We start from the raw sequence: 24998 nt of genomic DNA, 5'->3' as shown, positions 1-24998 counted from the left end.
TCATCATCCTTTCTTGGCCGGCGTCCGCATCCATCCTTCCGCCACAACATGTTCCCCTCAAAGAGCCCCTGAAGCCATTCCGATATCGTGACATGTGAGCCGGATATTGACTTGGTATAGGTAACCATACTTATAGGTGGCCTACTTGCTATTCATTCCCTACCGATGTGAAGCTTAATAGTTATCGAAATTGACCGCTCTTCACCATTCAATCAACAATTCCAGGATGGGATAGCAGACGGCATGTCTCCTCATCGTCTCTCAGCTCTGGATCAGGATTCGTTGCTGGCGTGGTGAGGAGTTTGACGACCTGCCCTCCGCCGCGGAGCTCTTGATTCGTTCTGGACCAAGGCCCGGTCCTAGACTCCAATGCCACGTCTACAGCACCCGGAAAAGCCCCGGAGAGCTTCGAGAAGGATGCATTTTCTGGATCTGACCTGACTGGCCAGAAGCTGGGGTTCAGAGACGGACAGCTTCAGACTGGTGCCAGCAACTCAGGAGATAATGCTTGTCCCCGGAATAACCTCCTTCAGCTCGCATGGGAACTGTCAGAGACTCAGAGTGATACATCTTGAAAAGGGAAGCTTTCTGTGCCACACCGCAGCCGTGCCTCAGGCCTACGACTTGCGGGGAAGCTTCACCCAATAGCAGCATTGATACGGTGAGGGTTTGGAGTGTAAGGCAACCTTATCACCAGACTCTTTTCAGGGAAGTCGAGCTGAGCTGAGCCGACAATGGACGGGATGGTTAAGTGATGTGCAGCTTTCTTCTTTTGACGCTCACTGCTCTAGCGGTGCCCATCACCCCAATGAGCAAAGGAGGCCGGTGTTGTACAGCATGAGGCAGCCGTTTTTACGGGAGACAGTTGAAAGCATGTAATCACTCCTTTGGACATTTCGCGATATCCACGCAAGAAGAGCTGAAACGTTACAAAGAATTCCTGGGTACCTATCAATAATCAAACAAAATCCGTGTAAAAAAAGACCGAAATATCAAGGATCTACCAACAATAACGTACCGGATATTGCCCGCTGAAATGATATCATGCTGCGGATCAAAGCGATATATTTCCAAGACAGGAACTTGATCACCTCCAGGTTGTTGGGTTACAGTTATCAAATCACATGCGGGGTTTCCCAACCTTTGTCGTCTTCAACAGCTTTGAGATTTTGAGGCTCCAATATGAGGCGCCAAAGGCATTCGTCATCTTCATCAGCCGTGTTTGTCCAGAAGAGACTGAAATCTTACCGGCTTGTTTCATGATGCCGAGCAAACAAACTGGGCTGCATTCCGCGGGCCGAGAGATGATGCACTTGCCAATTCCACTTTCTGCCGTCTGAAAGCTCTCGGCGCCAGCGGACGGACGCCCGGATCCAGGGCGTCGGGAAAGAGGTTCCACGGTCTGATTCACGGGTCCTGATATCGAAAGTGACTCTGCGGCTCATGATGGCGTATGCTTTCCAGCTGCTTCGGATGCTTCCATTGTCATTATGTTTCAACTTGGACTGATATGTCTTGCCTCTTTCAATCTTTCTGGTCTCAACGGTCTTCTAAGTTTCAGGGCACTTTCCCCAGGGACAGCCCCTGTCGTCGAGCGCCGTCCCCGCATCGGCAGCGGCAGAATGACCCCGCTCCGTTCTAGAACTGGTACCGCCTTCCCTTTTGACCGCTGACATGCCTGCCCCTGCCAGCTGCTGGCCAAGAAGCTCCGGAGCAAGAAGGCTGAACACAGCGGCCTAAATTTAGCGACTGTCGCGTTCCATCACGAACCACACCCACACCTTTCCAGCTTGCATGTGCCTTGTTGGAGAGCTAGCTTGTGCTGATCTTCAGCCTCGAATTCCACATTCCACTTTGTCAACAAACAATATTGTCACCACTTTCGGCCACACGTTCTCTCCATGTCCTACAAGAGGTCACGCGCAACTTTCGAGGCCGATCTTACTGCTCAACAATCACCCTACGTTTTCTTCGGCACACCTCTTCCGCCCCGCGACCCCGAAGTTCGCGACGATGGCTCATACGTACCGATATGGAAGCAGGAGGTGAGGGATGAGAGAGGGAGGAAACGACTACACGGCGCATTCACAGGAGGCTTCAGTGCAGGGTGAGTAAAGCTCGTGAGAAAACCGCTCTCGCTTTTGCTAACGAGTAATCTCTGCTAGCTACTTCAACACCGTCGGCTCCAAAGAAGGATGGACACCCTCGAGATTTGTCTCGTCACGCACGAACCGTCACAAAGATGCCGCGAAACCAGCCCAGCAACGGCCGGAGGACTTCATGGATGAGGAGGATCTTGCCGACGCCGAAGAATCCAAGAAAATCCAGACGAATGCCGCCTTCGCCGGGCTAGGCTCGACCGCGAACGATGCCACACGAGCGAGCGGCCTTATGGGCCTCTTTCGCACCCAGGGCGAAACTATGGGTGTGAAACTACTCAAGAAGATGGGCTGGAGGGAAGGGCAAGGCATTGGCCCCAAGGTGCGAAGGAAAGCGCGACTTGAGCTACAGAACGATGCGACTGCCCAAGGGGAAACTTTTCTTTTTGCGCCGGAAAACGTACCCATGATTGCGTTTGTCAAGAAGACGGATAAGAAGGGGCTGGGATACGCGGGAGAGAGCAGACTGACGCCGATCGGCCTGTCGGGGTCAAAGAAAAGCAGTCACGGTGACACGGACGATGAAGACGAAGACGACTATGGCACATTAGGACGACCGAAACTCACAATAGGCGGGGCCCGGAAAAAGGAAACCAGCAAGGTTCGAGGAGGTATAGGGATAGGTATCCTGAACGATACCGGTTCAGACGACGAAGATCCATACGAAGTCGGCCCCAAAATATCCTACAACAGAGTAATAGGCGGAGACAAGAAGAAAAAGAAGGCCACGATAGCGGCGAATCCGACGTTACAAGCAAAACCAAAGTTCATCACCAAGAAAGCAGCATCATCGATATTAGGTAAAGTAGGCTTAGGAGTCCGCAAGTGCCACGACGGGCGCCTGCCCCTAGACGGCTTCGTCTTCGGCAAGGAAGCCGACGCCCTCACAACCGAAATCAACTGCGAAGGAAAATACCCACCTCCCCAGATCCCTCCAGGGTGGGTATCATCCAAGACGCCCAGAACGGAACCCGGCGGCGGGTCTCCAGGAAATGCAAACTACCTCTCAACGGCCGACGTAGCCAAAGCCTCAACCCTCGACCCTAAAGCCCGCGCTGCCCTCCTCGGCGAGAAACAGCTCCCCGGAAAATCCGTCTTTGACTTCATCTCCCCCGCCTCTCGCGACCGTATCGTCACCGTTACAGGCCGCGCCGACCTACCCCAAGCTCTGGGCGAAGTTCCCGCCGCCTACGCCCGCAGCGAAGCTGAAAAGCAGCAAGAACTGCTCGACCGCATCCCTAAACTCGACAAGGAAACTGCCATAGCCGCCATTTCGCGCGGCGTAGGCGGTGGTGCGCCCTACTCTGAAGACGAAGAGAAACGCGCTCGGTACAGAGGTTACCTGGAGTTCCAAGCGGGCTTTCGACCGCAGTTACCGTCGAAACCGAAGAAGTTGACGGACGAGGAGTGGCTAAGGGAGTTTCACGAGTTCTTCAATTGTGCAAGGATCTTTAAGCCTATGACTGGGTTTATGGCTAGTCGGTTTACCACAAGTTCGTCAACCAAAGCTGCTACGTTAAATACTGGGGAAGCTAAGGACCTGATGAGCAAGCCGCCGCCAAAACCGGAAGACCCAGCTGAAGAGGCAGCAAGGCTGGGTATGTTTGGCACCATGACCAGGTCTACGACGGACTTTTATCCTACGAGGCTGTTGTGTAAGCGCTTTGGAGTCAAGCCGCCGGCACATGTCTTGCCTGATAATTACGATGCGACTACTAGTAGTGAGAAGAAGAAAGATGATGTGTGGTCACAATTTCAGTCGTATGGGTATCAAGGCGGTGGTGGACCTGGTTCTATGGAGAGGGAGTTGTTGGGTTTGGAATTTGGGAGCACTGGTGGCGGTGGAGGAGGAGGAGGAGGAGGAGCAGAAGGAGGGAGTACAGCCATGGCTGATCTTGAAAGAGGAGGACAAACAGAGAAACCTGCGGCTGCGCCTGTTCTTGATACGTCGAGGAATGAGGCGTTGGAAGGGAAGAGGCCGGGTGATGAAGTTTTCAAGGCCATTTTTGGGGATAGTGATGATGAGTAATCGAGTCTTGCGAAAGTCTTGAGGAAGAGGACCTTGATGGCTTTTATGTGTGTACCCTGATGGCTAGCATAGTCAGGGGCAGGGTTAGGGTTAGGCATCCTCCGATATGTCATCGACATACTGTGGTTGCGAGCAAAAGTAAAACCCCCTTGTCGGGTATCGTGCACGAACAGGTACAAGCAAAGCTTCCTGTCTCTGTATGGCCACTCGAGGGCCAGAGATCATCAACGACCTGCTCCACGGGTTTTACTTACCCATATCACCACAGTACACTGTATGAAGAGCCGTCAAACTCCAAAAACTCGACATCATCAGCCAATCCAGATGTCAAACCTATGAAGCTTTCCAACAGCCTCGCTCTCCTCAAATTGCTATTACTGTATGCACGAGACAGCGACAATCCCCCAACCGTGATGTTGGCTTGTTGACATGATGATTGGTCCGTAGACGGGCGGCTACAGAAAGAACAAGAGTAACAAGCGAGAGAGAATGGAAGCAGGGACTGACTGGACTGCATGGGTGGGAGCAACGCAGGCACTGACAGGAAGCTTGGCAGCTCGAGCACCTCAGTGATTGGCAATTCCAGAGCGCCTCAGCGGTAATTTCACAGCGTGACAGCAGCTAGTTGTACCCCTGGCCCTTGGAGCCACAGTGGATGTGTGCCCCATACAGTGATGCATTTCGGCTTCGGGGGATCCATCAATGGTGCAAGTTCCTGAAGTTGCAGAGTTGCAACTTGCAAGAGTGGGAATCCTGGATTCATCATTGATCTCAAACAATCGAACCAGACGGGAGAAGAGATCCAAGAGAAGGTTTCTTGTGTTCCAGTTGTGTCATCAATTTCAACGAATTCCGAGTCAGTCAAGCAGTGCTGTCAACTTTGGCAGGTGAGGCACCTCAGGTGTCTGCAGTCGGGTGTGCTTGGAAGGAAACCGTTTCGATGGTTCTTTCCGCGTTATTTCTTCGCATTTCAACTGCCTACCACTACAACTTCATTTTGACAGCTTAGGTAAGACCTGCCTGTTACACACCAGGGTTGGAGGTCCCTTGGTTCAAGCTCTTGGTTTCTTCGAGAGCCTTTCCTTCTTTGTTTGCTTGTTCAGAACATCCACATCCACCAAGTTGCCGAATTACAGCTCAGCACTTGCCAGAAAGCGAAAGCTGTCACGAACGAACCATTCGAACCCTTTTTTATCCTTCTGGACCTCTTTCCCGCCCGGACCATCTCAGACGAGGAAGGGAAAGGACTAGGGCCAGGGCCATCTAATTAGACGATTGGACCAGCTAGCCTAGCCCAGCGATCTACCTCAGATTGGGCAGTGGAGGCTCGCAGGTAATTACGCCCAGGTACTTTGCTGGGGTATATCTGCCACGGTAATAGCATCCCACTCTCCCCGAAGAGGAACCCCAATCTTACTTGGCCCTTTCACCTAATCCTAATTCCCGACCATTGTCCGCCAACAACATCACTCATCCATCCATTGCATCCCCATCCCCATCCAGTTCAACAAAGTCGCGCCGGGTTTCACTCTTGCCATCTGTTCTCCATCGCGTAACCCAATACAGTACTATCAATCCCATGCAATCAATTGACCGAGTTGTGTGTGTATCCTAGGCGCCGTTTTAGAAGTAAGTGTCAAGACTCTTCTTGATGGAAACACCTGGACAAAAGAAAAGGAAGCAAACACGACCCCGTCGCTGTCGCTGTCGCTGTCGCTGTCACCAGTCACCACCTTGAGGAACACTGTGACGACTGGACTGGCCCCATGGAAACTTGGCTAACGTTTCTTCGGGCTCCCCCAGCTTTATCACGTCCCTAGCCCCTTATATTAGATCCAAAATTCACGACCGAATTAATTCCCAATTGCGACACCCACCCCCGTCGTCACCCTGTCTGCGCCGCGAGATTCCAGCTGCTCGTCCTCCGGGCCCATCTTCGGCCATCCTCCACCACAGCACCACCACCGCCTAGGTTCTCGCCTTTCTCTCCATAAACGGCGTAGCGCAGAAGAAGACGCTGGAATCATATCCGACCTGGACCTGGACCTAAACCTGGACAATCTGGCCCTGGATCACCACCATCACCTAAACCACCCGTCCGACGACAACAACAACACCATAGTACCCGAGACACTTCCGCCGGGTCTTGTCTGCTTCACTGCAGAAGTCAACGACTTCCGTCGCCCAACTACCACCATCGCTGTCGCCGATCCTGAGCCACCATCGGCCACTCGTTCTCCGCCACCTCAATACCCGGCGTCCGAGTCCTCTTCAGCCGGACGACCTCCGCCTTTCTCGTCGCTCTTTGCCAGTCCATCATCGGACCTCGAACTTGCCAATTCAGCATCCGTCTTTGAACCATTCGACGGCAAATACGCCGCCGTTTCCGTCACCGATTTCGATAATAACGACGTTGTTGTCGACGACCAAAACGATTTAAACGAAGTCGCATCATCGCAACCATCTGCCGCCCCAGCCTACGCGCCGTCCGATCCCTTTGTTGTACATCCGTCAGAAGCAGTAGGAAGCAGTAGTAGCGCTTTCGTCGCCGCGCCTTCATCAGCATCGTCCCCAGGATTTCAGTTCCAGGACGAAACCAAGGAGGATACCAAGGGCGAGTCATCTCGCAACAAGGAGGAAGAAGCAGAGCCGCCACCGGCATATTCGGAGGGATCCAGTCCCCTCCTCTCTTTCACATATCTAATGGCTGCCGCGGGAGGAGCGTCGAGTATCATTACTCAGGTCCAGCAGGGTGGACCGCCTATTAATACCCTTGGAGGTGAGTTGGGTTGCTCTAGATGAAATGAGGTCAATTGGGGGAACTGTTGGCATAGAATAGAGGTTAACAATGTGGTTTGTTGAATAGATGTCGGCGCCGATGAGACGATTACTATGGACCTGCGGTAAGAATTCCCTGTGGAAATGTGGTATTGGGAATGTTTACTGATTGATTTAACAGGGGAACGCGGTTCACACTATCACGGGACGAGTTGCTAACGTTACCCGAGTTCGTCCTTTTGTCCCTCTTTCCCAATGGACTCTTCCCCGAAGGACACATGGGTGGCTTTGGCGAGGGTGATGCCGTACAAGTTGACGTAAGTTTGCGCGCTCACCAATTATTTACTAAGCTCATTGCTAACACCCCATCGACAGTACGACCCAGCATCCCTACAATATATGCTGGAATTCTTCCGCACAGTAGCCCAGTCTATCCCCGTAGACCCTTCCAACCCTCAAGACGGCAGTGACGGCATAGTACCCCTTGACCCGACGTCTGGCACAAGAGGTGATGACGGTTCTAAGCGTGCCGGCATCATTGTGCTGCGTGAGGACCTGGACTTCTATGCCATCCCCCCTAGCGCCGACATTGGCCAGGCCGAGATGATGGAGATCAAGCGTGCGGCTGCTCGGGCGCTGCTCAAGCAGGACGGCATTTTCAGCGGGCTGAAGAAGAGTGATGAGCCGGGCACGACCGAGGCGCATCTGATTGAGATGTTGACTGCTGGGTAAGCTTTTCTCATTTTCTTCGTTACGTCAATACGATACTAACAGTCTTAAAGCGGCTTCAACCACGACGACCGCTGGGGCCACCGTGCCGGTGAGCCCAACAAGGCCGTCATCTGCTCCCTCGCCCTCGCCCGTCTGCGTTCCGATATTAAGGGCAACGAAATGGGCAGCAATGCCGTGGGCATGGCCCAGAAGCTTTTGCTCTTCTGGCGCAAGCCTGCTCGCAGGTGCTGGTGGGAGGGCGTTGAGCTTGAGGGTGTCGAAGGCCTCGAGCCTGGCACGAAGCTCAAGGTGTGGATCCGCAGGGTATGGACTCTGGAGATGAGCGTGATTGGACTGCGTTAGGTACTCGGCAGTCTTGAGCTCACCCAAGGTCACTATATTCAGGCGGGAGTGGATGGAGTCGGTGGACTCGACGGTGTTAAAGAGGAAGAGGAGCACGAGGAGTCAATGGTGGAGCATGTTGAGATCATCGAGGGTTTGGAAGAGCTTGTAGTTTCGGAGCAAGAAGAATAAGGAGTAAGAGTAGGAGTGAAGGGCTTGCCAGGCGGGGGATTTTCGTTGTGCCTGGTTGGCTGGTTGGTTCTTTTTCAAGAAATATGACGGATTGGTGTGATTGGTGTTGGAAGCAAGAAAGGGAAGGGAAACGAAGGGAAGAAAGGGAAGGAAAGCAGCTCGTTCAGTTTGATATACCACTTGGGCTTTTTTTTTTGTGTGTTCATTCTATTGTTAGTTCTGTTGTTACCGTAGAAGAAGAGTTGAAGAGTTGAAGGTTAAGGAACATGAATAAGAACAAGAGGAAAAGGCGAAAGTGTTATGGCGCGTGTCTCCATCTTCAAGAACTGGCATGGACTCGAGGTTTCTTCATTATTATGACCTTTAAGCGCATATTGTTCACTAGGAGTTGTTCTTCTTGCCGAGGGGATCACAGAAGGTGTGTAACACTTGAGTGTCTGTGAGTACTGGTTACCTGGTACTTATTTTTCTCACTTCCTATCACGTCTTCACTCCCATCCTCCACCGTTACCCCTCTCATATCTTGTTCCATCTTTACAACGCTAACAATCATCAGCTTCTTTATCTACCGCCTAGGTCCTTTTGCAAGCCCGTGCCAATTCTTACATTCATACCTACCAGGACCCTCCAACGGCTAAGAGAAGGAACAGGGACCTTTCTTCCATCCCTTTCCCCATTGCCATCCTCAACCATCACTTATGGTACCTATCCTACCGTACACAGGCCAACCACCCGTCTCAAGCCCCTTCCCAGGAAGATGCGAGGATACTACATCTACCAAAGATTCAATCCAGATGGCAAACATCCTCCTTTCGAGACTCGACTGGACCAGTCTTTGGATACCCTATAATGGTAAGGTTGTCAACCCCTGCAAAACCACACCTCCCACACCTACCACACCTACCACCGCACCTATCTCCCACACCTATTTGCCTTTCCACACCTTTTCCCTCCCTGGGACAAACCCACCGGTTCACCGGTTCGTCGGTTTTCGGTTATCATCTCACTGGGTACCAACTGTTGGCGACCTTGAAATCAAAGGGCAACGGGCATTATCTATATACACGCTGCGTCCATTACATCCGGTTCTCTTCTCGTTGGAGGTACAACTAAGTACATAGGTACTAGGTTTACTTTGTCCCAACACCCACCACCTAGATTTCACATCCTGCTATTCTTTCTCCCCGCCCATATCCCATGGTAGTAGCTAGCTGGATAGTTGTTGGGATTTTTTAAAAAGTTTTGGGGTGTTTTTCCGACGTTTGCAAAGCATCATTCATTGGCTTTCTTTTCCTCAGGTGACGAAAGAAACCTTGACTCTGTTCCAGTCACCAGCTTGGATTTATTTCTATTGTGTCTAGACTAGTGAACTTATCTCATCGTTAGGTTACTGGTGCTGTTTCTCTTTTTCTTCGTTTTTTCTTTTCTGGCTCTTTAGTGTATGTTGGTAATTGAAGAGGTACGTGATGCTCAACCAACCTGGTGAATAAGAATCTGCTGCAGTACCTAGGTATGGAGGTGTGGTGTAGGGTAGAGGTGGGCTTTGGGCTTTCTGGTCTTGGGACACACTCTTTGTTTGTCGTTTTCTCTTCCATTATTCCTTCTCTTGTTGTCATACATGTCATTCCCATCACTGACGTATGACAGTAGGTAGTCGGTAATTCCGAATCTAAAAATCAGAGCGACGAGGTTAAGCTCATGTCGTGGTACACCAGTCCGACCCAGCACGCCCTACCATGTCACCCATTCATCCTTCCGTCTTCCATCCTTTTGAGCCCTTGTAGCAGGACATACATGTCACTTTCTCGGATCTGGAACCCTGAGGTTCTTTTCTGGTTTTGTTCATTTTTTACCCATTCTGTACCTTGAGTGCCCACCTTTCGCCATGTTTTTGGCTCCCAGATATGGATCGTGGTGTGACACACCATTACGTGAAGTGCTGGAAGATCCATCACCAACAGCCCGTGTCGGTCTACAAAGTGGTGGTAGGTAAGGATGTTGACATGCAGACGCTCCGGACACTGTACACTATAACTGTTTGTACACTTTGATCTCACAGTTGCTGGTTGCCCGCGTCTGGGATCGATGATCGATCCCCTGTCGCAACAAGGTACATTCTTCTCCCGTCTTTTTGATACCATATCCCGCGGTTGGTGCGCAGGTCCCTGAAGACTTGCGATTCTTTCATCAAATACTGTTCATAAAACATCCTCCTCCATCACCTACACTACATAAGTCAGCGGCAGGTTGGTGATGCTCTCTCTATGTATAATAACGATTCGACTGCCACGCGCCAACAAGCCGGTCATTTCTTTCTTTCTTTCTTTCTTTCTTCCTCCTTGAAGGGAGACAGAGGTCATGGCTTGAGTTTGTAAACCTCATCAGATGCCGAAACTTCGAGCCTTCAGGAAGCGGGAAGGTACCTCAACTACATCACCAACTCAACCTTTTCTTTATCATCGAGTCTACATGACTGGACATCATGATTGTCCTACGCCATGAGCGGCTTCAGGCTCTTCCGCAAAAACAGACTGGATGCTTACCAACAACCTCATCCGCGCCCCTTCTCCTTTGATCATGAAGTCCTGAACGCAAGGATACCAACCGTCGTCCATCATCCAAGAATCACCGGCTCGTTGGTGATATCCCCTCCATTGATTTGGCCACCGCGCGGAGACTCACCATGTTGGAGGTTTCTTTATTCTCATCTCTGGGCTACGTAGTGGACTCTCTTCACGGTATAATGCCTCTCGAGTACAAAATGCTCAGAGGTCTCTCGTCTGGAAAGCTGGATCTTGAGAAGGAGCAGACACATCCAGATACGAAACTTCTCAATAGCCGGTCTATTCTACTGACGCCCACAATCAGCTGAAAACTGTAAGTATCATCGCGCGTTCAGAAGGGCAGTCTGGTTGAAGGAAATCAATGCTTACCAATTCATCTTCCGTCTCAGCTTCCAGTCATCCATTCCATCTGACAACCTACCCAAAACCCCAACAACCCCACGAACAAACTCACCACATCCACGTCCAGATCCACGCCACAATGTGCCACCACGTCATCCACAAGGACGTCATGGTTCGATACGACTGGACCCCTCCCGAGGCAAAGTATTCCGAAGCCGGAATCAAGTGCGGCCACATGGTCGCCCTCAAACAAACCGAAGTCTGGTCCTTGGGTCCCGACTTCTGCGAGTGCACCGAGGAGGTCGACCACCACCTTCCGCCGGGGTCGAACCCGCAAAATGAGCCCAAAACCCTCAACGAACGCGCTGAGCCCGGCTCGGGAATCGACACTTTGCTGGCGGCTGTGAGTAACATGCAGATTCCGTGTCCGGCATGCAGGCTGGAGGAGTGGGCAAGAGATAGCTTCAAGGGGAAGCTGCTCCACGTTAGGTAAGGTAGCTAATGAATGGGGTGCTCGGTGCCGGTGGTTCCTGCCTGCCTTGCAATGGCTCACTTAGTATGGTGAGGGGCGGGTACATATACGGCGAGTGGTAGGATCGAGGCTTTTGCGAGGTTTCCATTACTTTGACCTTTCTTTCCTTTGTTTGGATGGGAATGGAAGTGGAAATGGACGACTAAGACGCTGGACGGTAGCCTCATCTGAAGCTGGAATATGAACAGTTGCAAGCAACGACATGGACAGTGCGAGAGGATTGAGGGCATCGGATGAGAATTGGATCTGGATTTCTGATGTTCTTTCGTTCACCCAGGAGGATACTACCCCCAATGCCTACCAGTTGGCCGTATCGGGCTGATAAGCAGGAGTGTCTGATGTCGGGGACTTATGCCGCTTCGGCTTTTAGGGGGTAAATGAGAAACCTGGAAAGATACGGTATCCCTGGAAGAGAGTACCTAAGCGACGATACACTCGTTATTTGTTTGTTCGATAGGTTGCTACGTACCAGTTCTCTCTTGGGACTGGTTAAGTTATACACGCTCTGTCCTGCTTGATTAGGTATTTAGGTCATAGTTACACTGTGGAAATTCAACGGTAGATGTATTCAAAGTTAAATGTCCGCGAAGGTGAAATTCCCCGTCTGTCTGTCTGTCTGTTGTTGTAGGAAAGAGATGAAGCCTACAGGGAGAGGAATCGCGACGTGGTAGATGGCATGAATTAAAATAGCAGGAAAAAAAAAACCCAAACCCCCCTTCCCCCCCAAAAAAAAACCCAAAAAAAAAACCCCCGCCGCAACTTGTAATCCGGTTATCAAGCCAGCAGAGGCTCCAGTCCAGATCCGAATAGAATCCCCTATGTATATGTGTGTAACCCAGTGAAAAACATCGTTGCGGTCCCCGAGATCAAACCATGGTGATCAGCTTGTGCCCGTCTGCCGCAGAGAGAAGACCAGAGATCCAGTCGTCCTGTTCTCTCTGGGACCGCTCCCATGAATTATATCGGAAATAACCTAGTCTTTCATACCTTCCGGTTTTGTCGCTTGCTAACCCCAGTACTAGGAAGCAACAACTCGTAATTCTGTGTCCGGGTCCCTCTGTACTGACGCTCTTCTCGTATCCGACCAAGAACAGATACACAACAGGTCGGCACTGTATTATAGGCGGTGGGCACTCAATGTCTTGTGGAGTTATGGACGAGGGTCGACGAAGCCGACGAACAGATATCTCCAGGTTCCCGTGTTCGTTTGTTGCTTTGAACCCTTCTAACCATGTGTCTTCTTGAAAATGGCTTCTCCAAGATATTCGGTCCAGACAGAATATCTTTGAAACCCATGTTCTTGAGGACCATCTGGGTTGTCAGCAAGAGCGGCTTTGAAAGTAAAACCGCGGAGTTTGATCCAGCCGTTGCTCAGCCGACCCAGAGGATCTTTTCCATCTATGATGGAACCAATGTCTTCGATGACAGCACGAGGAACCCATTCATCTGTCGGGGACATAAGATCCAAACCAAAAACGACATCAGAGGAAGCAGACGGCCAAGAGAAACTTGGTGCGATGTACTGCTCTGAAGCATATCCCACGTTCCGTCCTACACAATCCCACAGCAAGTCCCACAAAAGATGTTTTACCCACATGCCTGCGAAGTATGGCGACTGTATGACCTCTTGGAAAATCTTTGCCAGACCAGAGATGGCTGGCAGCTTGTCACGGGAATCGGTAAGTTCGCGGGCAGTATAGTGGACAACAATATGGTGCCACTGTTTATGTGCGGTGGAGGCAGTTATTGAGAAAATAGGAGGGCCAACCAGTAGATCCACGCTGTAGCCACTTGATAGCACCTGATCTGAAGAGCACTGGTAAGTGTTCTTGTTTTGACAAACCCAATGGAGCTCATAAGCCTCGTAAATGAGTAGCCTTCTCGAGAGCTCCTGTTCCTGCAACACCCAACCACGAAGTGTCCAGGGTAGCTTGTGAGCGAAGTCACCTTTGTCATTGAAGAATTCTGTAGCTTCTACCAGTCGAGCGCCTAACATAGTCGAGCATCCATCGCGGTTGAGCCAATCCTCGTGATATGGTTCCCTGTACCAAGGGTTTGTTGCCCGGTAATTACGAGATAGAAACCCCTCAGAAACGTCAGAGGCGGTAGCGACGGCGATGGTAAGGTAGGCGTTACGGTATACCGAGGCCATCCTCGACGATTCAACTTCCCAGTCGCTTGGAGAATCTTGGATGATGCACAAGGCATCCACCCATAGGTATTGTTGGCCTAACGCTCGGGTGACGGCGATGGCATCTTGTAAAGTCTGCGGTAGACCGGAGACCATGAAACCTAACTTCATAAGCTCCAGGTTTTCGGACCTCAGCGTCACATTCTGACTTTTTCCCCAGCAGTAACTAAGGGCTATGTAGGCCGTCATGTGTCCTAAAGGAAGCGACCTTGTTTCGACAAGTACCACTTGCTGAGCGCCTTCATGTTGTACGTTTAACAGCCGCGTGGGCAGTTCTTGACCTGCGGCCTTGCATTCCGGATGACTGGCGTCGCAGTCCCCAAGACAGGAACGAATGAACTCAAAAGCCTCGGGTGTCTGAGGCGAGCTGTTCACACCGGCGTCAAGAGGATTGTTGTTTTGGGAAATACCGAGAAAAGCTGGCGGATAACCTGAATCATTTCGCGCCAGCTCCTTCTTCACACTCAAGGATAATCCATACGTACCCACAGGTGTGTATAGCTGCAGCTCCTGTCTCGCATGTTCCAGGCGACATGATCTTCTTGACCACCTTATGCCATAATTGTCTGAGACGGGGAAGTGATTGAGGGCGTTCAGAAAAAAGGTGCAATAGTGGCAACCTAAGCTAGCTGACGTGGTAACATCAACCTTGCTAATATTTGGATTATCGGAGTGCAGATGGTTGCATGTCATGCAGTACTTTGTCAGGGTATATACGCATGATACGGTGACGGCCTTCAAGCTTTTCCGTAACTGACGAGCCCGTACTGAAATTGCGTCTCGGGAATACATTTAGCAAGTGCAATGAGGAAAATCAAAGGCCAGGAAATATGGCGGGATAAAAGGATAAGGAAAGGGACGGGGATAGAGAAACGCCTTAAGATGGGCGGGAGGTAACTGACCAGATGGCTGAACTCCAGAGGCTCTCTCCAGCGTCTCACATTCTCAAGTTCACCTCCACCTTGACTGGTCTCACACCCAATAAAAGAGATCCGACGCCATTGTAACCTCCCAGATCAGATAAAAGCTGGTTGTTGACTGGCGATGGAAGTCGTGGCGCTGCATGAGCTGCCAAGTCATCGGACACGGTGGCATTTGGGTTTTGTCAACGACGGATGAATGGACTACAGGTTTTGGGCGTAAGCTTGTGGTAATCGTGTGTCGCAAAGAAAGTGAGAGAAAGGGAGAAAAGGAAAAATATGTAGAAATAACTCATGATAAGGGAAATGAACACAGTCCGATTGTGCCATGTCCATCAAAAATCGAAAGTCGCGAACGTGAAAGCAACCTGCACCCGACCTTCCTCCGCATTGCATCATCACATCATCGTCCAAAACCGCAGGCACCACCAAGAACACATCACTACCACCCACCACCAACAACAACACAATACTTTCATGGTTGCGCACCAAAAAACAAAAGGTTCAATAAGACCAATAAAGAAGAGAAAACGGGGAGGAAAAAAAGAACCATGTTCAGGTCAAACAAATGCCCACAGCCAGAATCGAACTGACGACCTCATCATTACTAGTGATGCGCTCTACCACTGAGCCATGCGGGCAGGGTTTTTGATTTGTTGAGCTTCTGGGTTGGAACATTGGCTCAAGTAGTCAGTCTACCAAGGTGCCAGTCAGTCAAACGCAAAACACAAGGAGAAAGACAAGGGAAAGGGGGTTGGACTTCAGGTGATGAGGATATGGGTGACTGAATGTTGATGAAAATGGAATTAATGGAGAAAGAGGTTACTCAACAACGTGCTCCACTCTATATGTAGAAATGCTTCTGTAGCATATAAAACATGCTTAGAGATACTTCACGACTGTGCTTCAAAATGATGAATTTGCCCTGATTCTCGAGGACGTGACTTTGTGATCACTTCTTCTTTTCCCTGAAGCAAACACCTACACCATTCCGACAAACATAACGCCTAACAATGCTCATAACATCATCGACACCTCGAACTCTAAGCCTCGACTCTCGTATCTCACAAGCACAAAATTCACCGGCCTCAGATCCTCACCTCCCCATCCCAGGCCTCTGCAACCCCGGTCTCACCATTCCACTCCCACTCCCACTTACCCCATTCCCGTTTCCACCCCCACCATTACCCCCAGAGCCTCCAGCCCGATTGATACTCAGCGGCTTAAAAGGTTTCATCAGCCTCTCCATCGGTTTAATCCTACCTATACTACCCATACCCGCCCCTATCTCCCCTTCTGTTCCATTTAACCTCGCCAATCCCACCGGTTTCCTCACCACTTCCATTCCCGCTCCTCCTATTCCTCCTCCTCCCGCTATACCTCCTCCTGGCCCACGTGCCCGTTTACCAACATGACCACCCAACCCCGTTGGCAGAACATTATGACAAGTAGTTACATGTAAACTCCCTGCTGGACGGGTGGGGGTGGGTAGTTGTTCTTGTTCTTCGTCTTCTTCCCCTTCTTGTCCCTTTCGCCCTCCATCCCCTTTACGACTAGGGGGATCATCGGGCTCAGGCCTTGTAGGCGAGCTCGAAAAACAAACGTATTGCTTTTTGTAGTGGAGGGATGAGGCGGAGGAGGAGTCTTTGGATTTGGGTGGTTGTAGAGCAGGTGGACGCGTAACGGCTAGGTTCAAGCCGTGACTGCTTCCCAACTTATGAGAGGCTAGTTCGGGGGCTATACCTGGGGCTGTTCTTGCGCTTGTGCCTGTTCCTGGGGCGACGAAAGGGAGGGAGGGTTTGGATGGGTGGCTTTGGGCTCTGGAGAGACCTGATGAAACATTTCTTGGGTGGTTGGTGGGGAGGGATGGGTTGCGGGATAGGCTTGATTGTGGGAGGCGGGGAGTTGGGGCTGAGGGACGGGTGCTGGTTGTGGTGGATGCAGATGTGATGGATGAACCGGTGCCGGTGGCAGGCTCGAAATTCGTCTTGACGAAACCGAGGATACTCTTTTGGTCTGCCGGTCGCTTGTTCGTACCTCGCTTTATGCCCGCTGAAGCTGAGGCCTTGCTGGCTCTGGCTTCCAGGGCGGCGGCAGCGCTGGCGTTGGCCGCGGCTGTGATGGCAGCTTGATGGACAGCGGCGTTCACGAAGCCGGGGAGGGAAGCCATGGTGAAGGATGACGCTTGGTCCATTGTCGTAGCACGTGGTTTTGCCCATTGAGGTTCTTCGTGTCCGTCTCCTCCGGTCGATATCACAACTGGGTTGTAAAGCTTGGGACGTTTGAATCTCGACGAGTCAAAGCCCTGCCCATCTTCTTTGTAAGCCTTGTCTGGATCGACGGGAAACAAGTCATCCTCGGTATGGGACATGTTGGGTATCCCTGCAAAGATTTCCTTTTCGGATGGTAGTTCACGCTGGAGCACCTTTGCTATGTGGCGCATCAGTGATCGTTCGAAATTGGGACCCTTCTTCGCGAAAGAGCTGGCAACAGAAGAGACGAAAGAAGACAACTCTGTACGTGTGTCGCTGCTGCCGGGATTGTTGTAGACTGGATAGCTGAGGTACAGCAATGCTTGAGCTCGTGTCATGGCGACGTATAGCAATCTTCGCTCTTCATCGCCGTCTTCAGACCGCATATGCGGGATAGAGCCGTTGTACACAGCTGGTATGAAGACAATCGGCCACTCCAAGCCTTTGGCGGCGTGAATAGTTGATATGGTAACCATGGGCTTGCTCTCTTGGCCATCTTCCCCTTTCTGCGCATCGGAGGCTAGTGATACGTTGGCCAAGAACTGTGCCAGCACATCCTCCTCCTTTGACTGTTCAAGTCCTTCGATTTCTGGGAGAGCATCCTCCCCGGACCTGTCCAAGTCTCGCACAAAGTCATTGGCGAGACTGATCAACTCCTGTACGTTGGCCCATCGTTGCTCGTGGTCGTCAGGATATGTAACCTGAAGATAGTTTTGGAAGTTCAAGGCTGTTAGCAAATGGTCGATCAGATCGACCAGACCTAGCGATTTCCCCTCTGTAGCCTCTTCCATCTTCTTCCGTATCCCATTCAACATGCGAATCAGTTCACCACTAATTTTCTGTTCAGCATGCTTGGTGATCTTGGTCTTGGCAGTACGGTCTCCCCGGCAGTGCTTGACAAGAAGACTGTAGAGACTGAGAGATGACTTCTCGGCTTCTTCGATGAGGTTCTTGATTGTGCCATCGCCAATTCCTCGTTTGGGGACGTTCATGACCCTCCCAAATGCATCGTTGTTGTCTGGCTGATGGATAACTCGCAGATAATCGAGCACAGTCTTGATCTCTGCTCGCTCGTAGAACTTGAAACCGCCAACCATGCGGTAGGGGATCCCAGCTTTGCCGAGGGCACTTTCGACGTGTCTTGAAAGCGATGCTGAGCGCAGAAGAATAGCGACATCATTATAGGTCAACATTGTGCCCGACATATAAAGCGCACGGCGTATCTCGGATACAATCCACTCTGCTTCGGTGTGCGCATTCTTGAGTTTGCGCAAAACCGGACGAGAACCTCTGTCGTGAACCGGCTTCAACACCTTCTGGTATCTTTTCTTGTCCTGCTGAATCACCAGCAGCGATAGGTCAAGGATAGCTTGAAATGAGCGGTAGTTCTCTTCGAGGGAAATTTCGTCGGTTTTCGGGTAGTCGCGGAGCAATCGCCACAAGTTCTTGATCTCGGCCGAGCGCCATCCGTAAATACTCTGATCGGGGTCGCCGACAATTGTAATTCTCTGATGCTTTTGGGCTAGCAGTCGCATAAGCTCGTATTGCACGCCGTTCGTATCTTGGTATTCGTCGATTAAGACCGTCTGTATGTTAGAGACGCAAGAGGGGAACTTGCGAAGGAGCTCAACGCAGCGAACCAGCAGATCGTCGTAGTCTAGCAAGTTTGACCTCTTCAAGTGACTCTGGTATTCCTGGTAGCACACCTCAAGATCCCGTTGACCTTGTTGTGTCGGTTGTTTCTTCGAAGGCTGAGGCGCAGACGAAGGACTCGGTTCCATTCCTTTTGCCTTCTTCTTGCTAATCCACGCCTTTGCCATGGGCGGATCCAGCCCCAGTTGCAGTCTCTTGCATATCCTGGTAATGATGGCTCTCGAGTCGTTGTCGTCGGCAATGTTGAACTTTTCGCTGAGTCCGATATGACGGCCGTATGCGGCAAGGTAGCGTCGAGCAATACTGTGGAATGTTCCCAGGATAATCTTCTTTTCGCGACCATTTCCGAGAGCTTTTCCGATTCGCTCCTTCATTTCTCGGGCAGCCTTGACGGTGAAGGTCGCGACGACGACATCTTGGGGTTGGTAGCCAACATGGTCGACCAGCCAGACAACTCGGGAGGTGAGAGTGTGTGTCTTTCCACTGCCTGGACCTGCTAGAATGGCTACGGTTGCGGCATCGGAGGTTACGGCGCGTCTCTGGGCATTGTTTAAGCTGTCGAGGATCGAGTGTTTTGGTGTTGTGGAGGGAGACATGGGAGCGAGGAAAGGACAGCAATTGCAACCACTATAAGGCTTCTAGGTTGAGCAAGTATTGTCAAGTGATTGGACCATTGGAGTCCAGCTCGCGGTATGCAAAGCCGAGCAAGTTGTTGTGCCTGTACAGAATGCAGTTTGTTGTCGTTGATTGTCAATTCGCGGACCGAGAACCGGCACGCCGTCAAGGTGCACGGCTCCACTGTCACTGCACGAAAACATGTGACTTGTGCGAAGTGCTCTGGTGAGCGCATCTTACAAATAACCCTAACCCTCACACTGCTGCCCCCGCCCACTGTTTTCAATCTGCCAAGTAATGGAGACATCTTCAATTCCAAATTCCACACAATCAATCAACTTCCACACTCTGCCATGATCAACAGGTTCAACTCTTTGCGCGAGCGACCGTCCACAAAACCTCTCACGCCATCACATCCTTATCAATTGACCAACGCAAAGAACCCATCATCATCATCATGTTGTCCTTCAAACCCCTCAATTGCCCAGGACCCAATGACGATCAGCATGGATAAAGCAGACCTTGTCTGGTGCCGAACCGTTGCATTGCATCCCAACATCTGATATCAGCCCTCTTTTAATCTCGCAGCACGATCGCGAAAGTTCAATCCCTCAACTCAGACCCGAATTGTATCTCAACCACGAAGGACGCAAGTAAAGATTCCATTTCACCGAGCATCATGGCCCAAGGGGCGAGCTAGAGTCAGGGGCATACCTCAGCATGAACTCTAGCTTCACGGCTTTGCTCTTTGAAAGCGACCCGGGCGTCTAATGTTTCCAAGCTCAATGGACATCACCATCCGTGATATAGCTGACAGGATCCTGCTATTGATCAGTATTAAGCCCGAACTCTAGTGCCAAAGTCAACCAACAAATGGCATTGGCAAATGCGGCTGACGTGAAATGGTGATCTTCCTTTGGGGCCATCACCGTCAATCACCTGCTGCTGTGTGATTGATGGTCAACAAAGTGACTGCTCAGCATGGTGGATAGAGAGAGCTCTTTATCAAAGAACCATCGGCTTCTCTTTTGACTAGTGGTGTCGTGACTTTTATCACATGTGCCCATCACCAGGAGCAACTGCCGTCACTGGTAACCATCACGAGTTCTGGACCCATCGCGGCGGCAACGAGGCTCGAACGCTGCAAGGTACGCCATCATCGTTGGAGGAGGACATGTCAAGGCTAGCAGGCTTACCATGCACGAGTCACATTCCTGGGAAAAGGCGGTGGGTTTGGACAAAGTTTATTTTCGAAAAAAGAGCCTCTCCTTCCAAACATTGAGGCGAGCCTGGGGGTCCAGGGACAAGACATATCAAACCCGAAAAAACAGAGAGGCCAAGGACGAGACGCGGGAGCGGCACCAATCGCCAGGGGTCAACAACGGGTGGAGGCGGGGATAGACGACCTCGACGGCGTGGTCACCATGTGCCAGCCAATCGCGTACAGTCCTTTGCCGCTCGCCCTCCGGTGCTATCAAGTCCATCCGACCAATCACCTCTCATACAAGCGTAGCATCACCTCTTGTGCTCACCAAGACCCCAATCAACACCACCGATTTTCTCACTCTTTTGGCCTCCATCCAAAGCTATTTTTGAAGGTCATCATGCGGGAACCACGAGTGAGAATGCAAGTGGTAGACGTGCCTGAATTGCTAGTGGCCAATCCGCTCCCAAATTCCCCAAAGAGCTCGTCTACTCGACACATGCTTCACAACCCTTCCAACCTGAAGTGTATCAACAGCCGCTACCACAGTATATACCCAGACGTTTGCCTCGACGCCCCTCCTCCCGTTGACCTCCTGTTCATGCGGATGCTGTGCTGGTCCATATCACATTGCGTTTCACTTTAGCGGATACTCTGCCTGAGGGATCGACAAGTTCCTAAAGACAAGGTGACGGCAAACAAAAAGGAACTATTACTCCCCGGTATCCGGCCTCACATCATCATGCCCCCTGGTATCAGAACTTCCATCACCAGAAATACCATCAAGTATAACCCCTCGGCCTGGGTCTTGTCACTCCTGACCACCTCACTCGTTCAACTCTGCCTTGCAGCACCATCACCAGTCAACGGCCAACCTGACTTGTCTCCGAGAGGCAACAACAATCCTTTGAATATCGATTGGGATCCTGCTCCGGCACCAGAAGACGGACCCCCATTGTCACGAGGCGCTCTCCGTGACCCGGCGTATCTCCCAGCACAGATTGGCGGCATTGTTGGTTCATACGCGGTATCGTTGGTCATTGTCGCCATCCTTCTTCTTGTGCTTTCCAAGGGACGGCGTCAAGCCTTGATCAACGCGGATCTCCCAGAAGAAGACAAGTACCTCGAGTTCAACCCTCTTCCGGCATACCTTCAGCAAACCGAGGAGGAGTTCAAACAAACACTTGCTCAGTTCCACGGACACGAACAAGGAGAGCAGTTTCATCAGCAGCAGCAACTTGAAGAGGAAGGACAAGTACCACCACCACTTCCTACGCTTCAGATCCCACAGAGCCCATACAGGAACTGGGGATTCGGACAATCACCACTTAGCGCAAGCAGGTCGCAACACTCAATCATCTCTGCCGGTTCACCAACCTCAACAGTTCTCGCAGCCGGCTACGACCTTTCAGTTGACCAGACGGTGATCCGCCACGACAGAGCCATGGCGCAACAACAGCTAGAAGAGATGTACAAGCATGTGATGGAGCAGGAGGAGGCAAAGGCAGAAGGGAGGCAGTACATACCACCGCACCTACCACGGCCCTCGGTGTCATTTGCTTCCCAACAGCAACATCAACATCAACAAGCCCCAGCAACACCAGGAACCATCCGCAAGAACAAGCCCTCCAACCTCAACCTCTCCCAGGAAAAGGAAGAGAAGCAATCCCGCGGTTCCTCGTTGCTCAACTTCCTCAAGTCTCCCAAGAAGAACAAGGCGCCCCAAGGCCTCTCTATCTCCTCGCCCATCATGACCCCCATGTCCGGCACTTTCCCTCGCGGCTACCACCCGGACGTCGACGGGCAAGAGATGAACGCCATCCCCCCCCGTAACTACGCTCCCGCCAAGCCACCCCCCATTCCCTCAGATGTTTTGCCCTTCCGTCGCCAAAACAGCGCTGGTCAAGCTCAATACCCCACCCCCGACATCTCCCCCATAAGCACTCAATCCATCGACCAACGGATCGACGTCGCTTTGCACCGTCCTCCCACCCGCGGCGAACGCCAGGGAGCTCGCTCCGGCGAGCGTCTTCCTTCTCACGTCCGCGACACCTCAGCCGCCTCCAACGCTTCTTCCCTAACAGGCGACGCCTACCTCGCCGACCCGCCCTCCGCCGTCTCCGAGCGATCCACCTCCGGCCTCGTCTCCGGTTCGGGAACAGTCGGCCTCCCCTCCTCTCCCCGTCCCGGCGTCAACCGTTTCCCCTCGCTAGACTCAACCCGCACCCTCCCCTCTTCTCCCAAACCCGGCGCCTCCTTCTCCTCTTCCCGCTCCGGCGCCTCCTCCCTGCGCGCCAACGCCCCTGCGCCCCTCGGTTCCCTTAACGGAAACAACGCCTCATCATCAGCAGTCCGCGCCGGCGGCGCCTTGCCTCTTCGCGCATACGAACCGTCCCTCGCTAGTCCGACCAGCGGGTCGCAGACAACCAAGCAAACTGTGTTCACGAGACAGGTTAATGGGCCCTTGAGTCCGGGGATGAGCACAGCGGGCTTAAGGACCCCTTGGACTGGCGCGCCCGTGCCGTATAGTCCTTATCAACCGTTTAGTCCGGTTGTGCCGATTACGCCGAGCTTGGTCACTAAGGCGGATAGGAAGCGGATGAGGAAGTTTGAACCGAAGACGCCGACTGTGGAGATGGTTAGGAGTGAGGATGATATTTGGTAGATATGTTTGTAGGGTAAGGTGGGAAATGGGATTGGGATAAAAGATTGCATGAATTGGTAGGGTTCTTTGAAAAAGGGCTGGATGGGTGGTAGCATTGGATGGATGATGGGATGGAAACATGGTTGGTCATCGACGATGAATGACGGTGACGGTGATGATAAAGCAGGATCTTCTTTTACCTTTCTCTTTTCATTCTCTCTTCTTCTTTTGGTTCTGTACATACGCATACCGTTATACCATTTGCTCGTGTTGTTTCCTTAACGGAAAGTTAATTTGATACCTCGGTTTACACCTTACCTACAATTTCCTTCCATGTCTGCTGTGATGTCCCGTCGTCATATATATGGTGGTGAGTGCTTACTGCCGTGGTCAATGTCATCTGAAAGGCAGATAGGTAGGTCATCCATTGCACTGGAAACGGAGGACCTGAGTGACGACAGTTGGTTGGTTGGTTGGCTGAGAATCGGAGACCTGTTGGTGGGTTAGTTGGGATTTCATCGGCTTAGACTTATGGGCGGAGCAGCATCATCAGGTCCAGGTGCGCTGCCGCTACCTAGGCTGCACACTGTTACCCCGACAAGTACCGGTATAGGTTCTTGTGGAAGGTGCAACCCGCCAATCCCTCCTTGATTTCCGCCTGCATATGAACCTCAGTATTTAAAGTGAAGAGACCTGCCTCGCTCTTTCCTCTTGACATCAACTTAAGTGGAAGTGAAAGGCACTACCATTGAATCATTAAGTTTCCGGTCATTTTGCTCCCCATCGTCTCAGATCAGAGCTGCTCGCGCATCGTCTCAGCAACTGTTGCCATGCCATGCCCTCTTCCGTCTGGAGGCCTTTCTCCGAGTGATCCCATTCCAGCAGGTAGGTACAACCGACACGAGCTGGGGGATGGGGAGCGGACGTTGAGAGTCCCAACGAGTACCTACCTACCTACTTTCCCATATTTCAGACAGATCTGGGGTATTATCCCTCCCTCTTTACTCTTCAAGCTTCGATCATTTCTAACGTCCTCAACTTGATTAGTTCCCCCTGCCTTTGTTTCATGCAGTACCGAGACTCTATCTGCAGCCTGATAAACCCGTGGGTAGGGTGTAATCGTCAAATCGTGTAAGGCTGGCTAGACTATACCCGGACACTCTCTTGCATTGCTGGCATGCGGCTGTTTCTCTCTTTCAGGAAACCATCACTAACCACGCGGGCACTTCCATCTACTCTAGGTTCCAATCATTCACTTCCACTTGAGACTGCTCCCCGTCATCTCGAAGTGGAAGGCGCAACCAACCCTCTTGGATTTCCGTCTGCTCGCTGAGCTGACAAAAACAGCCAAGAGTCACGGACAAGCACCGCATACGACTGACGAATGCACTGGATATTACTAAAAACCCAAGAAGTTCAAGAACAATGCCGAAGTTACCTAATCCATATCGAGCACTCGTCAGGCTAGCCCGCAGCGGAGCTGGAGGTCCGGGCCGCCCCCCAGTCTTCGGCTGGGGAAGTTCGGAGATTCTTAATCCAGCTTCTTTTTGCCAGAATTTAATTCCTTCTATCCAGCCTGGGGCCGTTGATCGGTAATTAGGTATAGAATCGATCGGTAATGCATTGATTGATAAGATTGATAAAGATTGATAAAGCATCCAGTCGTCCATCCTGCATACACAGGAAGCAAAGCCGTGAGGAGACGAACTGGTGCGATCACGATGCTACATCGAGAAAGGAAAAGAAACATGTGAACGTACCGCACTATCTCGGGGCATTGAGTTTCGATAACCCTCCGGATTCCCTCTTTAAATTGAAGTCGAATAGAGAGGGAAGTCAGGTTGGCAAACATGCATGCAAATCCTACATA

The 24998-nt window shown here is 51.5% G+C and overlaps 6 protein-coding genes and 1 non-coding gene across 7 annotated transcripts; 4 read left to right on the top strand and 3 right to left on the bottom strand.

Moving 5' to 3' along the window:
* The first annotated feature begins 1782 nt into the window (after window positions 1–1782).
* On the top strand, window positions 1783–4556 carry SMAC4_03825 (uncharacterized protein). The gene is made up of 2 exons (XM_003347679.2): window positions 1783–2107; window positions 2166–4556. The coding sequence occupies exons 1-2, from the start codon at window positions 1902–1904 to the stop codon at window positions 4186–4188; spliced, it is 2229 nt and encodes a 742-aa protein (XP_003347727.1). The 5' UTR covers window positions 1783–1901; the 3' UTR covers window positions 4189–4556.
* A 1055-nt stretch (window positions 4557–5611) lies between these two features.
* Window positions 5612–8558, top strand: SMAC4_03826 (uncharacterized protein). The gene is made up of 6 exons (XM_066090009.1): window positions 5612–5790; window positions 5992–6967; window positions 7055–7091; window positions 7148–7283; window positions 7342–7694; window positions 7749–8558. Exons 2-6 carry the CDS (start codon window positions 6892–6894, stop codon window positions 8038–8040), a joined length of 894 nt encoding a protein of 297 aa, XP_065947666.1. The 5' UTR covers window positions 5612–5790; window positions 5992–6891; the 3' UTR covers window positions 8041–8558.
* Window positions 8559–11256: 2698 nt separating this feature from the next.
* SMAC4_03827 (uncharacterized protein) lies at window positions 11257–11610 on the top strand (the record flags this gene model as incomplete). Its single annotated transcript, XM_003347681.1, has 1 exon — window positions 11257–11610. One exon carries the CDS (start codon window positions 11257–11259, stop codon window positions 11608–11610), a length of 354 nt encoding a protein of 117 aa, XP_003347729.1.
* Window positions 11611–12874: 1264 nt separating this feature from the next.
* SMAC4_03828 (uncharacterized protein) lies at window positions 12875–14533 on the bottom strand (the record flags this gene model as incomplete). Its single annotated transcript, XM_066090010.1, has 2 exons — window positions 12875–14271; window positions 14326–14533. The coding sequence occupies 2 exons, from the start codon at window positions 14531–14533 to the stop codon at window positions 12875–12877; spliced, it is 1605 nt and encodes a 534-aa protein (XP_065947665.1).
* A 796-nt stretch (window positions 14534–15329) lies between these two features.
* SMAC4_14057 lies at window positions 15330–15401 on the bottom strand. The gene has a single exon. It is a non-coding gene; the product is annotated as a tRNA-Thr (tRNA).
* A 455-nt stretch (window positions 15402–15856) lies between these two features.
* SMAC4_03829 (uncharacterized protein) lies at window positions 15857–19261 on the bottom strand (the record flags this gene model as incomplete). Its single annotated transcript, XM_003347683.2, has 1 exon — window positions 15857–19261. The coding sequence occupies one exon, from the start codon at window positions 19259–19261 to the stop codon at window positions 15857–15859; it is 3405 nt and encodes a 1134-aa protein (XP_003347731.2).
* A 1617-nt stretch (window positions 19262–20878) lies between these two features.
* On the top strand, window positions 20879–23440 carry SMAC4_03830 (uncharacterized protein). The gene has a single exon (XM_003347684.2). It carries the CDS (start codon window positions 21227–21229, stop codon window positions 23147–23149), a length of 1923 nt encoding a protein of 640 aa, XP_003347732.1. The 5' UTR covers window positions 20879–21226; the 3' UTR covers window positions 23150–23440.
* Window positions 23441–24998: the final 1558 nt, after the last annotated feature.

This window comes from Sordaria macrospora, chromosome 7 (genome assembly GCF_033870435.1).
Source record: "Sordaria macrospora chromosome 7, complete sequence".
Classification (NCBI taxonomy): domain Eukaryota; kingdom Fungi; phylum Ascomycota; class Sordariomycetes; order Sordariales; family Sordariaceae; genus Sordaria; species Sordaria macrospora.
Note: the sequence above shows the minus strand (reverse complement) of the source record. Positions and strands in the feature narration are given on the sequence as shown.

Excerpts from the sequence above, each read along its gene's own strand:
- SMAC4_03826 (XM_066090009.1), top strand. The coding sequence starts at position 6,892 with ATGGCTGCCGCGGGAGGAGCGTCGAGTATCATTACTCAGGTCCAGCAG. Across the intron at positions 7,284-7,341 it reads GTGATGCCGTACAAGTTGAC|TACGACCCAGCATCCCTACA; the intron begins GTAAGTTTGCGC and ends CCCCATCGACAG. Across the intron at positions 7,695-7,748 it reads ATTGAGATGTTGACTGCTGG|CGGCTTCAACCACGACGACC; the intron begins GTAAGCTTTTCT and ends ACAGTCTTAAAG.
- SMAC4_03830 (XM_003347684.2), top strand. The coding sequence starts at position 21,227 with ATGCCCCCTGGTATCAGAACTTCCATCACCAGAAATACCATCAAGTAT.
- SMAC4_03825 (XM_003347679.2), top strand. The coding sequence starts at position 1,902 with ATGTCCTACAAGAGGTCACGCGCAACTTTCGAGGCCGATCTTACTGCT. Across the intron at positions 2,108-2,165 it reads ACAGGAGGCTTCAGTGCAGG|CTACTTCAACACCGTCGGCT; the intron begins GTGAGTAAAGCT and ends AATCTCTGCTAG.